At 42.5% G+C, this 16580-nt stretch overlaps 1 protein-coding gene across 1 annotated transcript; it reads right to left on the reverse strand.

Moving 5' to 3' along the window:
• Positions 1-990: 990 nt before the first annotated feature.
• cited1 (Cbp/p300-interacting transactivator, with Glu/Asp-rich carboxy-terminal domain, 1) lies at positions 991-10821 on the reverse strand. Its single transcript, XM_083992740.1, has 2 exons — positions 10567-10821; positions 991-2892 (listed from the first exon to the last, which is right to left on the reverse strand). Exon 2 carries the CDS (start codon positions 2871-2873, stop codon positions 2298-2300), a length of 576 nt encoding a protein of 191 aa, XP_083848866.1. The 5' UTR covers positions 2874-2892; positions 10567-10821; the 3' UTR covers positions 991-2297.
• Positions 10822-16580: the final 5759 nt, after the last annotated feature.

A 16580-nucleotide genomic window follows, 5' to 3' on the forward strand; every position in this document is an offset into this window, starting at 1 on the left:
ACGCAAGGTCAACTCACTAGGTTCCTCAACCGCTTCAACCGTATCACATGGTGTTCGGCGGCAGATGGGAGTTTGACATGTGAGCTTTAGCAGCTGTTATGATTTAATCCAAACCGTTTAGGTCCGTGTTAACTCAAAAGTTAACTTGTATAATGCAGTTGAGAGCTCTGGAAAAAGATTTAAGTGACTCTTGAGTTGGGAGTCGATTTGTCTGACAAGTGTTAAATGCACCAAAGTATTATATTAGGCATGTGTTTGGCAGCATGCTATCTACAGTCATTGACAAAAGTCTATATATTGTAGTATAATTGACGTGTGGGCGATCAATTGGAATTAGAAATGGCTCATATGAAAGGCAAAGCTCTCTAGAATATAAGTTTAATATAATTTGTTGAGTTTGATCATTTAATTAGGACAGAAAGGTCAGATTTTGTTGGACAAAAGTATTGTCGCATACTGGATATGCTACCGCTAGTTTCTACAACCAGGCTATGAGAAGCCACAATCGAATGTTTCGATTTTTTGCAAGTCAAAAATGGAAAACACACAAAACAAAGCTGTTCTGTCTGGTCGTCATCACATGATGGACGAATAACTGTGAGAACCTCCAACATGGCCGCCAGTGGGTGCATCATTAGCTTATCCAGATGTTCTACACAACCTTCATTAGCTGCAATAGAAGACTGATTGTCCCATTTTGGACTTTACCAGGGCAATGAAGGATCCAACATTTGGATTTAATGGGTTGATCCTTTGCAGCCCCAACTATCCCAAGATTCATTGCGCCCCAGCACTGAAAGTTGTTAAAAACCATCCCAAACTAGGACCCAACTGTAGTTTCTTTGCCTTCAATAGATGATAACGATTGAACACAGACACTGTTAAGCCACCAACCTTGGTGTGGACCAGTAAATATGAACCTCCAGACCAAGTGATGACAAAACAGACGGTGCTTCCTTTTTCTTGGGACGGCGGCGACATTAAGTTTTGTTGTGGGCTAAAAAAAGACTGTTTTGACATAAACATCAAAGTGGCTGAGCAGGAAAAACAAAGACGTGTGAATGAATCGGTTTATGTTGACGAAAACCTCAACGTGCGAGGAAGTGCTACTACCCGGGATCACCGACACCGTGTAGGTCAGTGTTTCTCACACCGTGTAGGTCGGGTCGGGGAAACAAGACGAGTACGTGTAGCGGCCGGCGACTCACATGACCACGAGGCCTCGGTCGTTTTTAATGAGGGCTTCGCTCCAGAGCAAGAAACAACTTACTTCATTCAGATTCTTCGTCTCTTGATCTAATTCATTATGTTCAGAAAAGTAGAACCCATAATAGATGCGCTACAGAAGCCTCCTTGTCCAGGAGACCTGATGGATATCAGCCACTGTCTTAAATAACATGTTCTTTGAATACGACTGGTCAAACTAAACTCAAACAAAAAAAAGGGGGGAAAAAGAAAGAAAGGAAAGTACATTGAGATAACAAGTTCTCCAACAATCAGTTTCTTTGTGAAGCCAAGAGACAGGAGTCTGTTTCCCGTGAGACCAGGGTCTAATATTGTCCATTAAGAAAACAGGAAACGTAGTGTTTGCCATCCTTCACGAATCCCCCTTAAAGTCATGTTCCCGATCTCGTTCCGTACGTGATGCAGAAGGGAGAAGAGGGGCCAAGTCCAACAGGTGTGTCTTCGTCATCGGTGCCGTTTGTTTCCAAGAGACCGACTGGAGCGTCTCTGCCAAACCATCTCGTATTAAATCACCTGGTTTTGATAAAAGCCTTGCAAGAGGGGAGTGATGGAGGGAAGAGGACAGGGGCGGGCAAACGTCTTTCCGCGAGCCCTCGTTTCTGCGGTTTCTGTTTTTCTTCTTTAAACGAAAAGGAAAAGTAAAAAAAAAAAATTAAGAGCGGGATGATGCAAAACAAAAGAAATTCTTAATCCCATTAGGCCGAGGTTTAACCGCCAGTTACATCCTAGCAGAGAAAAACAAACTGAGTGAATGAAATGAAAAACAGATCACGCTCTCTGTTTATACCTCAATCTGTCCTTTTCCTCACCAGTCCCAATTCCGTCTCGCCCAGAGAGAGCATGAAAGCAAAGTAGAAACAGGAGTATGTCTCTAATCTCTTTCTCGTTATCACTCAGTGTCTCTTTTTGTTTCCTCGTGTTATCAACCAAGTTAAGGGAGGAAAGAGAAAAACACAACAGGGGAGAGAAAGTCTTTCTCTCTCGTTTTATCAAGCGACTCCACCACAGCTGGGTGTTCTTCCTTTATTTTTTTTTTCTTTCTTTCCGTAAGGTCAGCATCCGGCCGGCACGTCTGACATGAAATCAAACTCGTTCTGACCCAGCCAGAGCTCGGGCAGCTCGTTAGCTCGGTCCAAGCCCAGCTCCACCACCAGAGACATGAGAACCTCCTCGTCCACGGGGTCAAAGTCGATAATCCCGCCCGCGTTGGACCCTTGGTTCCCCATGCTGATGCCCACCGCCATCCCGCCTCCCGCAAGGCCTCCGCTCGGCCCCAGGAGCTGGTTTCCGTTGCTCAGTGGCGAGGCGCCGAAGCCCCGCTGAGCTCCGCCGGGCGCTTGGTGTCCCACAGAAGTGCCGCTGAGGTTCTGGTAGTGCGAGTTGAGCTTCTGCAGCTGCATGCTGGCGATGAGGTGAGGCCCCGTCTGCAGGCAGAAGGGCTGAGGTTTGGACAGCGGCGCCGAAGTCAGCGTCGATCCCGGCGAGGCGGCGGGGCCGGCGGACGGGGAGAAGGGCGCGACGGAGGTCTTGGAGGACGGATAGTGGAGCAGGGAGGTGAGTGGAGAGGTGGAGGAGGACAGGTCCTTCATCGCAGCGTGGGCGTTGCCAGGGAACAGCAGTGAGGTCATCACCGGGAAAACCCAGAGGCTGCAGGAAGAAGAAAGAACAGAACAAAAAAAAAAAAAAAAGGGAGATGTTATGCAATGTCATCAAACTGGGACACGAGGAGGAAAAAGATAAGCTCGCTAACTAAACAGAAACCTGCTCCGATGGCAGGTGATATCATCCAGACTGCACATCAGTGAAGGAAGCACCGACCGTGATGATGATGATGACGACTCTGTGTAGCGGAGAAATTAGCTCCATTAAACCACAAAGTCTCATTGTGTACGGATTAAATAAATAAGATAAAGCCAAACTAAAACTGAAAGCTTTGAGTTATTAGCATGTAGTCTGTTTTGGTAAGCAACCGGATGGAGCCAGGGCGAGAATAAAAGCACCAAAGCTAATAAAAATGCTTTGAAACTTTTTAATTTAAAGAATATAATTTACAAGAAAATCCCGGAGCCATTATTTAACCTTTTTCTTTTATTATATTTAACTGTATTACAAGTTGTTGTCTATTTTATAGTTTTATTTTGGTGAACGCTTTTACCTTGGTTACTTTGGTATTTACGCTAGGCTACGCTAATGTTAACATAGTAGCTGTAGTCCTCTTATCTCACTCATGTTGAACTATTAACTTAAAGGTCAACTTGTGACAATGTTTTGAGATGGACAATGAAGATAGGTACTGATAGCCGTTATCTTGTTTGGCTTAAACAAACAAGATAGCTAAAGACGAGCTACAACTTCAAAGCTAAGAGCTAACGTAGCCGTCCATTCAAAAACAATAATAAATGAATAAAGAATTAGTTTAACAAATTAAGTGAAAGAGATGAGTCAAACTAAACTAAAAGTATTATTCCCCTGGAAGATCTAGATGTGGTATTTATGCTAGGCTACGCTAATAAAGTAGCATCAGTCATGCTAATCTATTTGTGGAAATGTTTTGAGATAAAACGATGAAGATACTGATAAATGAGCTCTGTTGTTGGTTCTTAATCTATAAACATCTGACACGCACACATGAGGTATTTTTAAAAACAAACAACAAACTCTTATGAATGACAAAACACAGCGACTTTGTGTTGACTGGAGGAAGAAGGATGACAAATAACTTAAGTGGTCATTAACAGCGTTTCCTGAGACGAAGAAAAAGAAAAAACACGCGGTTGTTTGAGGCCTCAACAACTGAAGCCTTGTTGACTTCAGAGCAGCTTTACTCATGTTCTTATGACCCTGCTAAATCATCTGTCTGGGAAACATACGGCAGCGAGGCGGGCGACCCCGGTGTTCGGACGCCGCAGCCCGCATGACTCGGTGTGTTTAAGGATGATTTTGTGCATATAGTGTGTAGCCTATGTGTGTGTGTGTGTGTGTGTGAATTTGCTTTAAGTCTGATTTTCCTCTTGACCTATTGAGCGGTAAATTAACCATGAAAAGGCCGTGAGGAGAAAGCCAGTGGGTACCAACGGGGTTAGAGTGTTTATAGGTCTATGTGTGGGTCTGTGTGTGTGTGTGTGTGTGTGTGTGTGTGTGTGTGTGTGTGTGTGTGTGTGTGTGTGTGTGTGTGTGTGTGTGTGTGCGCATGTGTGTGTGCGTGTGTGTGTGTGAGTCGCAACACAACAGTGCCTTTGAGGATCTAAAAGAGTGATTAGGTCACATGGCAGGATAAATACATATGGACCCTGAGAACAGAACATATGTCTGACCATGTGTGTGTCTGTGTCTGTGTGTGTGTCTGTGTGTGTGAATGGGAGAAAGTGTGTGTTGTATAAAAAGCGTGACAGCGAGAAAAAGCCATTGAGATGTGAACGCAGAGGTAAAAAGGGTGAGCGAAACATGTGTATGTGTGTGTGTGTGTGCAAAAAGTCTCCTAGAGGCTCATGTTAAAGTCCCTAAGCTGGTTTATATTACACACAGTTCAAACAGCATGTGTGTATTAACACACGCACACACACACATCATGCGGCTATCCTTTGAGTAAGTTAATCGCCTAATAATATGTGCCGATCCCTCCCTCTCTCTCTCTCTCTCCCACACACACACACGCCTTTGTACCTCTATCTTTGTGAGGACCCTGGTCCACATCACACACTCCTTTACCCTCCAACACTAATCTGAATCTTAAGCTTCAAAACTAAAGTGCTTCAAACCTTAAGTCTCACACACAGTCGGACTTATCTCCACAGAACTGTGTCAAAGCTGGAAAACAACTCGGGCTTGTTCTCGTTTCTTTTTAACCGATCATATTCGCCTTGGACGGAGACCAGGACGCAGCAAAGTGATGCCAAAGGGCGACTTGATTGGTGATTGGCTAATTGCCCACAACAAAGGAAGTACATAACGATGCACGTGTCGACTGTGTGATATCAAGGACTAAATCTTCGTTTTCAGCCTAGTGGAGGCTTGTTCTGAAGTCTTGGGTACTCAGAGGACCGATTGCGTCACTGTGGTGAAGCTAAACTGCTCCAACCACGTCTTGCACTGCAAAAACTCAAAATCTTTCCAAGAATATTTGTCTTATTTCTTGTCAAAATGTCTCATTTCCAGTCAAAACTAATATCTTTCCAATTAAAATAAGACTCATCACGTAAAAATGCACTTGTTTTTAGATCATTTTCACTTATTTCAAACTAATTTTCACTTGAAATAAGTTGAAAAATCTGCCAGTGAAAGCAAGTTTTTTTTGTGCTTGTAATAAGAAAGAAAAACTTGCTCCACTATCAGATTTTTCTACTTATTTCAAGTGAATATGCTTGAAAGAATTAAAAAGTGTCTAAAAACAAGCTAATTTTTAATGTGACAAGTCTTGAGTATACTATCTTGAGTATAATTTGATTTGTTTTGACTAGAAATTGCATTTTGACAAGAAAAAAGACCAATATTCTTGGTAAGATTTTGAGTTTTTGCAGTGTAGATCAGGCTCCAAGAAAATCCTGCCCAACCCAACCCAAGTCTGTGCACGTCCTCTCAAAGCCTGTTAACTGTAACCTTATGGACCTGAGCCCAACATTTCTACAGTTCTGAGATGTTTGAATGACAGAAATCTGTTGCAATGAGATCTTGATGAGTGCAGAAGTATGTATTATATAATAAAAGAACATGTTTGTTATTAGGGTTTGGCACCCAGGTCAGATCAGGTGAGGTGAGTTGAGGTGAGGTAGCGGGGGGGAGGAGTCAGGAGGAGACATACCGTGTTCACCGTGTTGTAATTTATAACACAACCTTGTTGTAACCTGATCACGGTCGGCTGTAGTTTAGGGTTACGTTGTTACTACATATAACATCTCTGATTATTATCACACAATAGCTCACTTCCCCTTCTCCCTGCCAACTTTTACCTGACCTTAAGACCGGCACCGGCAATCTTCTTAAGTGTCATTTTTTTCTTAACTTCAGTCTTAAGAAGAAAAAAGAGATGTCATATTCTCCAAAAAGTTCTTAAGTATTTTCTGAACTTTCTTCTTACGAAAAAACGTAAGAATAAATTATATTCTGTTCTCAAATTTGTTCTTAACTTTTTTCTTAACTTTAAGGCAACCTTGACCTGTCTTAAAATTCCTACGGTGAATAGGTAAGCCTCTAATATCACCCTTTTCAACAGATTTTAGACAAGTTTATACTAGTAGGTCATAGTAAGTAAACGAACACAGCTTCAGCCACTTTGGCCCACCCTTAAGACATTTCTTGAGATTTTTCTTAAGAACATATTGGTGAATCCGGCAGAAACCCAACCTCCAACCTACAGGTGGATCTTCAGTGGCGCAACCTTCTCCAACATTGATTAGTTACCTGACAATTACAGTTTTAAATGTAGGCCTAAGTATTGAGTTGCAGCTCAGTTTAAAGTAATGGTACAAAAACCCTCCATAGACCAGTTTGAACGGTTCGTCAATGCGCTGTAACTTTTAAGAACACACATGCAAAGACACAAAAGTGCTACACATTCAGAAAACTATTTTATCAATCTGAAAACACAATTTCCACAAAAAAAAAAATTGACAGACCCAACTAAAGACTAATGCTAGCAGACTGAATCCATTGATCTCTGAAGGCAACTGAAGATTGTCTGATTTCGTTTCGTTTTGTCCCAATAAAAAGCCACAACTTCGTACTAGACAGTATTTTCTGAAAGATGTCCAAGTCTGAACCAGGAAACATTTTTTTGTTTCCTAAGACAAATTGGATTTGAAAAACAACCCGGAAAGCGAAGGGAAAGAGACTGTTTGCTAAATCTAAAGCCTAAACCCAGGTCCTTAAACCTCAAGCAGCCCTTTGAAGATGAAAAGTGCTAAATGTCCACACTCTCCAAGGTCTAAATCTCAAGTTAGTCCTCACAAAGACAGACTTACACACACACACACACATACACCGACCCCCTCCTCCTCCTCCTCCCAGCGCTGGCTCTTATTTAGCGAGAACATAATTGCTACAGGCAGGCATGCAGCTGCACTCGACTGATAGAGTTAACACACACACAAAGATACCAAACAGCTGTCAATGGCAGCTCTGTGTGTGACTGAGTGTGTGTGTGTGTGTGTGTGTGTGTGTGTGTGTGTGTGTGTGTGTGTGTGTGTGTGTGTGTGTGTGTGTGTGTTTGGTGGGTGAGTGTGTGTGTGTTCATTATTCATTGACTGATTACTGTCAGGGCCAGGCTGCACATGGTGTCTCTGCTCAACAGCTTTCCACCACACTGAGTCCAGGAGGCACGAACACAAAACATCACACACATGCACATTGCACACACACACACATTTCCTCTGCAGCCTATTAACGACTGTTCCTCCCATTTAAGACAAACAACACAAACAGACATTTCACAATTTAGTCTCAGAATGAAAAAGAAATCACAACATCCATCCAATCCATCCATCTGATCGGACCCAGAGTTTCCTGCTGTTTTAACGTTAGCGTCACCTAATTAGCCAAAGATGCTCAGTGTTGTTGAGTGTTTCTGCCTGTGGATTTGTAGTTTGGACTGAAGTTTTGTGTGTTGTTCCTGCTTAGACTGATAACAACTACAAAAAGTCAACCTCCTCCTGCAGCGTCTCCACAAATATGTTTCTCCGAAATCCGTCCGAAAATTAAAGCTAAGTGGTAAAAGCTGCTGTGAAAAGTTGCTTTTAATACTTAACATACTTGTTTACTTGTAACTAGATCATCCTGGTCCTGATTTGAATTGGATTAAATTGGATTTTGGATGCTGCTTTTTAAAGATGTTCTGTGTGCAGCTGCTTCTTTTTTTTTCTACAAACATTGGCGTCTTTCATATAATGTATTGTTCTGGTTGGGTTTACATCATCACATACCTCAAGGTTCATTGATACATGTCAAGAATTATGGGTATTGATGTCGCTATCTTTGATTTCCCCAATGTAGATTCAACAGGTTTCAAATGCAGCATGTGTCATGTTGATGGTTTTACTGGAGACTTCCTACCGGGGCTATGTGAGTGAAACTTTCTGGTGTAATTCGTCAAATTAGGTTGTTTACACAAGTTCGTCCCTGCATTTTTTGTCCTAAACTGCTCCGCTTGTGGATTTCAGTCGTTAAAAACGGGGTAAATTGGTCTTTTATGGGAACTCAGAAGAAGACATAAAAATGTTGTGAAGGACGTGAAAGAAGTAATAAGAGAAATAGCTTTGTTCATACATATGCTACAACAGCTGTAGCTCATAACAAATAATAATCCGGTGTTAAGTCTCTGAAAATGAAGATGGATGTGAGTCAGAAATGTCCCGAAACTGTTTTTGCTCGCCGCCGTGTCAGGGAGGGCCGGGCGGCTCGCCGGAGTTTTAGGAAGGATGCCGTATGAAACCGCTGGAGGGGTGCCAGTGTTTTTTCCTGTTCACAGCTGACCTGACTCATTGTGTTCTTCCACCACTTTTTATGAGATTGTGAAATCGGTCCTGGCTTCGTTCCCCACCACCACCACCACCACCCCACACACACACCCTCCCTCCCTCCCTCCCTCCCCCCCTCCCCCTGTAAATGGTTTCATTAGCAGTCTAGGCTGCTGTCTTGGCCGTGGACCGGGCTGCATTTATTTTAATTATTAAGCAATGAAACGTCCACTCTGCCTCTGCCAGACTGGAAGCTCCCCCCCCGCTAGAAAACAACACTTTGTCTCTAGAGCCACTCCAGTTCGTCCAGATAGAAATATTATCAGAGCTCATTATTTACCCATCACAATCTGTCAAAGCAAGTTGCAGCAGAGGAAAAAATTAATAACTTCACTGTTTAGGAGCCTTTTTCTCCTTGGATAATCATTATTTAACTGACAAATACATATTAGAGTCAACATTACAACAAATTGGTCCTGTAAAAGATGAAAAATATCCATAATATACCACATGAAGGTCCACATTAAGACAAAAACATGGACTCTGGGAAGTTGCGATTTCATATTTTCTTAAGATTTGATTAAATTAGAGCTAATAGCCTCATTAGACACCAACACTGTAGGATCGAGTGTCAGTAAAGTACAATAAAGTCTCTACACTCAGGACTGAATTATAATGGGAGTCATGAAGTCAGTGACTGTAACCTCAATATTTGTTAAAAGCCCATAAAGCTCCATCGGTTGCTGAAGAAACATCTACCGCAGCTTCATTCTTGACCTTTGAAAGAGCAGCTGGGCAAACAAGTCTCACCACAGGGTCCATTTAGTGGCCGTTCTGGAGCTTTCGATCACGTCACACCAGCTTCATATTAACTCGGAAAACAAACGTGGACGAAAAGTGTTAAAGAAAATAAAGTAAAACTGAACATTTTACTGATGAGAGGAGATCAATGGGGAAACGTTTGTTGGGGAATAGCATGTGATCTGACTGAAAGCTCTGGGAAAAAGCCACTAAATGGACCTGGTAATCAAAGGTGATATGATTTGTGCTATATCATATTACACAGCAAAGGAAGATCGTAAAATTACAGGAATGTTTTAGTGATTTGTCAACAGGCAGCAGGAGAGAGAGAGCGCGCGCACACACACACACACACACCCCAACAACAGAGGTTTCAATTACACAATTAAAGCATGACGAGCAAATTGAAACGTCAGTCTGTCTCTGTCCCTTTCACACACACCATATGCTGTCTCAGCGTGACACACTCACCACTTGTTTTAATTGCCTGAAGTCGGTTAATGAGGCAATTTAGACGAAAAAAACACTTGTTTGAAAAAGTTTGTGTGAGTTTTATCTTGTAAAACTTTGCATGGAAAGGATTTAATTTGTTTTTAAAAACTCTATTTGATCATTTTGTGTCACATGTTCATAAATAGAAGGTGAACAGAAGCATTAATCACATAAAACACTTGTTGTACTAATAGAAAAAAAAGTGTATCATTGTTTTTGCAGCTATTCCTGCCATTGGTTTCTGCAGTACAGATAAAATCAGAGGTTTATAAGGTGTGAAACTGAGTTATTTTGAGATGAATAAACTCAAACTGAGGAGAAAATGTTAATTTCACACAGGCTTTTACGGAAAAAGAAAACTCTTGAGCTTGAGGCAGAAAACACTTGACCTGGTTTAAAATGTTATGTAAGCACTCGAAGGGGCAAAGAGAGGAGCCTGGAAACACTTTGAATAGACAGATTTACAGCAGAGACACAATGACACAACACCAACAACTACTATTGATACTGACACATTCTTTAAAAACATCAGCAAAACACAACTGGAGGAAATGAGAGAGAGAGAGACGGACGGACCGACCTGTGAGAAACGCCGTGTGCAGCCTGACAGCAGCAAAACCAGAGGAAAAGTCAGTTTGAACAGTGAAGTCCAGAAGGTCCAAAGTGTCTGTTTCTGAGGATAAAAAGAAAAAAAAAAGCCAGGAAACTGTCGCTGGGTTTTTTTTTGTTTTCACAGAATGAGAGGCTGAAGTCCAGAGAAATAAACTGTGCAAACTGATGAACTGACTGACTGACTGACTGCAGAGACTCTGGAGGGTCTGTCTCCTCAATGAGCTTGTTACTGAATAAAAAGCATTTTGTGCCGCTCTCTCTCCTCACTGACCAGCCTGGTGTGTGTGTGTGTGTGTGATTGTGGGTGTGTGTGTGTCTGGGAAGGCTGCCACCTAAAAAACCAGGAACTGGATTCCTCAGAGGATTCGGACGGAGCGGACTGACTCTGTTTGTTTGAACCCAACTCTAAAAGTGTGAAGCTTTTCAAAACAGCTTCAGGTCTTCGTGTCATAGATTATACAAGATGTTGAACTTTGAGATGTTGTTTGTTCTACTACATCCTGAATGTGGTTCAGGTCTGGAGACACATTATGCAGTAGGACGCTTGAAGTAGTAACAAGCTACAAATTAAAAAAAAATCATCAGTTTGACAACCAACGTGCTGCAGAAACTCAACACAACAGGAAGTGTTTCCAGGAGCCGGGTGCATGGCGTCTGTCCAACTTCCCATTTCTCCGGCCATAAATTTTATATTTTTACGTCCATTAGTCCAACCTCCCATTTCTCCGACTTAAGTAACCCTAACCCTAACCCCAACCATAACCATAACCATAACCTTCTGGAATAAGTCGGATTAATGGGTAATCGGACTTTTGGGCAGTTGGACTGACGTATTCTCCCCCCAGGAGCCGGGCTAAAGACTAATGCTAAGCTAACAGTGCAAATTTGCAATAATACTTCAATTATGTGGTATTAAACCCAAACAAACTCACCTTAGTTTTCAAATAGCACTAACTGGTAGCCGTCTTCACAATTTCCCAACTTCATAGTCGTACAGCAGGAGGTGAAAAGGGTAGCAAGAGCGTAGCGAGTCGCCAACGTCAACCAGTCGTCTCCGCCCACAGAGCTGCTGCTGCTGCTCGCTGGAGGTTTTTCGCACTGTTCAGAGCAAAAAAAAAAGTCTGGAGAAATAGTCAAATAAATCAGGTCAATTATAGAATTAGATACTTGTTATCTGGTCCATATATGACATAGCCTATATCTCAGATGCTACTTCCATATCTGTACCAGTTCTGTCGTACACAGAAAATCCTCCAGATGTCGGTGAATATCGGAGTTGATACTTCATTGGATGTCCACGACGTCTATGGACCGGACTGCAGCCAAAGAGCAGGGCCAAGGTTTCCTTTTGCTGTCTGGGATCAATTGAACCTGGATGTCACCAACAATCAACTCACTGTCAGTCATGTCACTGGCAGATTGGAAAAACCACAGTCGAAGGTCCAGCAGGTCTTTTTTTTCTCCACCTCATACAGATGTTACTCATATTAACAAAGGCTCTGTTGTGTTCAAGTGACATTGATCCAACCGGCTCGACACCAGGACCTTAAAAACAAACCCAAAAAACCACAGCACTTTCCTGCCGTGACAGGTCGAACCGGCCACTGTGAGGGGGAAGATCAATCCAATGATCCCGATCCAGGCAAAGAAATCCAGTCTCCGGGTTTTTGCAGCTGCTGGCACTTTGGGGCAGATGTTGCTCATTCTGAAGCTAACGCCATCAGGAATCAAATGGACCATTTCAGACCGCTCCGTCTTTGTCTGTGTCACTCACCCAGAGAGAAGAGGGCGAGCTCCGGTCTGTGAATGATTTGCATGACTTCATGTTCTCACTTGTGGAGATGTCTTCATATCATTAGAGACACTGATGAATGAATCTGCTGAGAGATTTATGGTGGCAGGTCGACTGGTGGGAGGAATATAAGATATCAAGTCACTGGTTTGGTGATTTTACGATCAAATAAACATTTTAATGACAACTTTTGAAATATAGAGCAACATCTGAGTACAAGCTGATTGGCAGCGCATTCACATGTTTTCATAATACATCTATATTTACTTGAGTTAGAATTACTACAGTTTAGTGAAACTTTATATAAATGTTCTTGATGCTGTATTTTCTTAATTTTATCGATCTGTGTAATCATAAACACAAATTTGGTTTGGTCCTACTCTCGTGGAATAATAAACTTTTGCAAAATATGCACAAAACACAACTAAAAAACATAAATTCAAGAACATTTTTTGTTTCTTTTAATCACTTTAACTTCCTAATATCCTCCTTCCATTTATTTTTAGCTACCAACCCTATTAATCTTATTTATAATCATCCTCCACGTCGGACCACCAGCTGCTTCAGCGATTGTTTGAGGCCGAACCGACCAACTGTCCGCGGACACAGGATCGGCCTGTTGGGCTGTTTAAATGTTTAAAAGTTTGTCCTCTGCCACCTGGAGCAGCTTCAACTCAACACCAGATCTGCAGAAAACCAGCAGCTCTGGGTCACTCCGGCCTATTTTATTCATAAGGTTGCAAACAAAAGCTGTTTGGGGGAGGGAAACGAAGAAAAAGAAATCACTGAAAGTGTTGTTGGGGCACCTCCATCGATCCCACCGTCCCTCCCCCCCCAAACCTCCCGCTCAAAAAAGAACAAGTCCGCTCCCCATTCACCCGTCGTCTCAATGGTCTTTGGAGGGAGGAGGACGTCATTACGCACCAACAACAAGCGACGACGCGGTCAAGTGCCACGCGCTCGGCCTCTCTTCCGTTAAGCGGATAAAAGGAGGCATCTGTCTTTATTGTGCGAGTAAATCCCCTCCGCCATTGACCGCGGACACTTCACATGTTGATGAGGAGGAGGACGTATAGACAGAGGGCCTCCGCCGCTTTGTTCCCTCCTCGGGGGAGACGTTATGCAAATCAAACAAACCGATTGTGATTTCCATCTCTCTGCAGATAAATAATTATAGGATGTTGGTCAAACTGCCAAGGTACAAACCAGACTTTTTTTTGTTTCCACGGGGGGTGTGGTGGGAAAACTCCACGGGTTTCCCTTTGACATTTCGGAGACGAAACACCTCTAGAAACGAGTTCTTCTCCTTCTCCTTCTTCCAAAAATAGATAATATCGTCTGCATTTCGTTTTAATTTTGGAAAATGTCCCAACTATTTGACTCCTATGCAAATGTTTAGCACGACTGACAAAGGTTTTAATCAAAAAGGAACCAGAGAAAAAAACAAAGGAAGAGGAAGGACGGGGCCTTTGGTTTATCTAAAAACGATGCAACAGTGAGACTTTATTCAAAGCGCCGGCTCAGCTGTGGAGGAGCTCGGTGCTAATTTGCATACAAGTCGTTGGGAAAGTTTGGGTTTAAGGTTTGTTCAATAGAAAACCAGAACAAACAAGTAGATCACAATAAAACTCCGAGCTTTCCCTGGAAATTCCTGTGAGACTGGATTAACGGAGCATCCTGAGAGTCCTGAGAAAATAAGCTGCAAGCCATGGACAGAACCACTCTTCACAACTCACCACTCTGTGATTGACCCAAACTAGCATCCAAAAACCTTACTCCATAGATTCCTACACTGCCTCCCATTTTCATATCGGAAAAAAATACATGTGCGTGCCTCCGGAGGAAGAGCGCGGGTGCCAAAGACAAATTACAGCTCAATACTGGCAAAAGGAAACCTCCGTCTGCGCTGTAATGTGGAAGACAAGTTTTTCCTTTACAGAATGTGTTGCATCACAGGTCTGGTTTATGTGGGATTTTTAAATGACAGAAAAATCTCCATAATCTTGTCCCTAGTAATTTAAATTCCATGCAAACAGGGCTGCAAGTGGACAAAATGTTATGTAACGCAGACTCTGAGCCACTGACCTGACCGGTTGTTCCCACTGCCTTCGCTCGACGTTTTGTGGGTTTGCTTTGCCAAAAATTTACTAAACAGATGACGAGAAAAAGAAATCTAATAAAAATGTCTTTCTGCAAGATTCAGCTCCAAGATATCACTGGATTACATTGTTCATTAATCAGTTTTCCAATGTCAGACTGTAAATGAGTGAAAAAAGTGGCATTTTACTCACTGAATCAGTAATGGTTTTGCATAAAAAAGCCGTGGTCAAGCTTCAAATGAACCTGATTGCGAACCACCAGGTGTGTGGAGGTCACACTGTCCGCACGACTACGGTGCCTCTGTCACAACTATCATGAATAGCTGTAACTGTTGTTTTTTTCCCTCTTGTTAAAGTCTTTTTAATCCTTACCCTGGGTCGAAGGGTTGCCGGTGTTGTCATAGACTGTAAACTGTTTACGGCCACTTTGTAGTTTGTGACAAAATAAACCGGATTTAGCTTGAACGTCTTGAAGGAGAGGGTGTGCACAAACACACATTTCTTGGAAAGGGATGGATGGAAGAGGTGGAGGTATTTGAGTGTGGTCATCCACACACAAAGGTAAGACGCTCAAGTTTGTCTCGCCTTCATGGTCTGACTGCTCAACCACAATGAGAAATTTCTGAGAAACTGCTCATGGTCCCGGTCTGGTTCTGACAAAACAGTTCAGTTAGTTATCAGGAAGTCTTTTCATTTCCAATTCCAGGAAGAGACACTTTTCTTCTGCAACATCAACACATGGCAGCTCCCATGTGGTCAGACACCTGATGTATAAAAGAAAGATCTTGATATCATTGATAAAAAATGAGATTAATTGTTGTAGTTAATTGGTAATTGATTCCAAAACTACTGGCTAACAAAGGCATAGGATGTTTTATGCACCATACACTGTAAACATGTTTATTTCTGCTGTAAATTTGGACATTTTAACATGGGAGTCTATGGGGATTGACTCAGATTTGGAGCCACCCCCTAGTGGTCATTTGAAGAAGTGCATCTTGGCTTTATAATTAAACATTTCTTTGTTACGTGTAATCTGGATTATTACACTTACGTCCACCTAAACCTAAACATGTTGCCACATAAACGTCAAACTACTTAAAGCGCCAACACTGGACGTAGATTTTTTGGGTCAGACAAATATAAATGTTATTTCCAAGCGTTTCTGGGCTGAAAACATACAGTCATGGCAGGAATGATGACATGGGAAAGTTTTGTCGCTTGCTAGAAGAAATACACATACGACAACAAAACACTGGGAGGAGATGAACTCCAGAGCTCCCGCGCTTCAAACGTTTTTTTTTGTGGTATTGTTTGGTATTAGGACATTTTCAGTTTTGCTTGGCTACGTTTCACAACGGTAAACAACCAGAAGACTCAGCTTCCTCCTTAAAATAAGATAACACGGGTCACGACAGAACCCGATCCCGGCTTTTGCTTTTTATGAAAACGCAATCCACGAATTCCAGCGGTGCCCTGAATCCTCCGGGGGCCCCCGAGTTTTTCTAATTTGACTCTTTCGGAGCAAAGAAGAAAAAAACTACATAAACACACACACAGTCTCTCACGTTGCTCATGTTTACAGCCCCTTGCTCGGTACCGTGTAAACCCCCCACCCCTCCGACCCTCCAAACTCCACTTTCTTCCCCTCCTCCAAGTTTATGAGATAGAATTTCAATCGTCTCTACTTTTCCGAACTCGTAAACGGTGTAATGAGTTTCATTTGCTTCGGCTACGTTGGGCTCAAACCGCCGAGGTGACCGCAGCAGTGTTCATAAAGATCACAGGGAATCCTCACACACACACACACACAGTACATACACACACACACACACTTCTGTTCAGCACATGCCAGCTCGGAGTGGTGACTCCTACATTTGGTGTGAATTTCCAGGCCATTAATTTGGGGAACATCACTTCTAAAGGAAACTGGCCGACATTTGTGGTTCCTCTTTCAAACGCTCTCCATTAAAGCCTCTATTAACCGGCCCACACTGCATAAATCACGGCTTAAAACGCAGAGGCAAGAGACACATGACAACAACATGCTCTCGTCTTTTATTTCAACAAAACGCTCGTGGTATGTACATC

Source organism: Trachurus trachurus (assembly GCF_905171665.1).
Source record: "Trachurus trachurus genome assembly, chromosome: 18".
Lineage (NCBI taxonomy): Eukaryota > Metazoa > Chordata > Actinopteri > Carangiformes > Carangidae > Trachurus > Trachurus trachurus.

Excerpts from the sequence above, each read along its gene's own strand:
- cited1 (XM_083992740.1), bottom strand. The coding sequence starts at position 2,873 with ATGACCTCACTGCTGTTCCCTGGCAACGCCCACGCTGCGATGAAGGAC.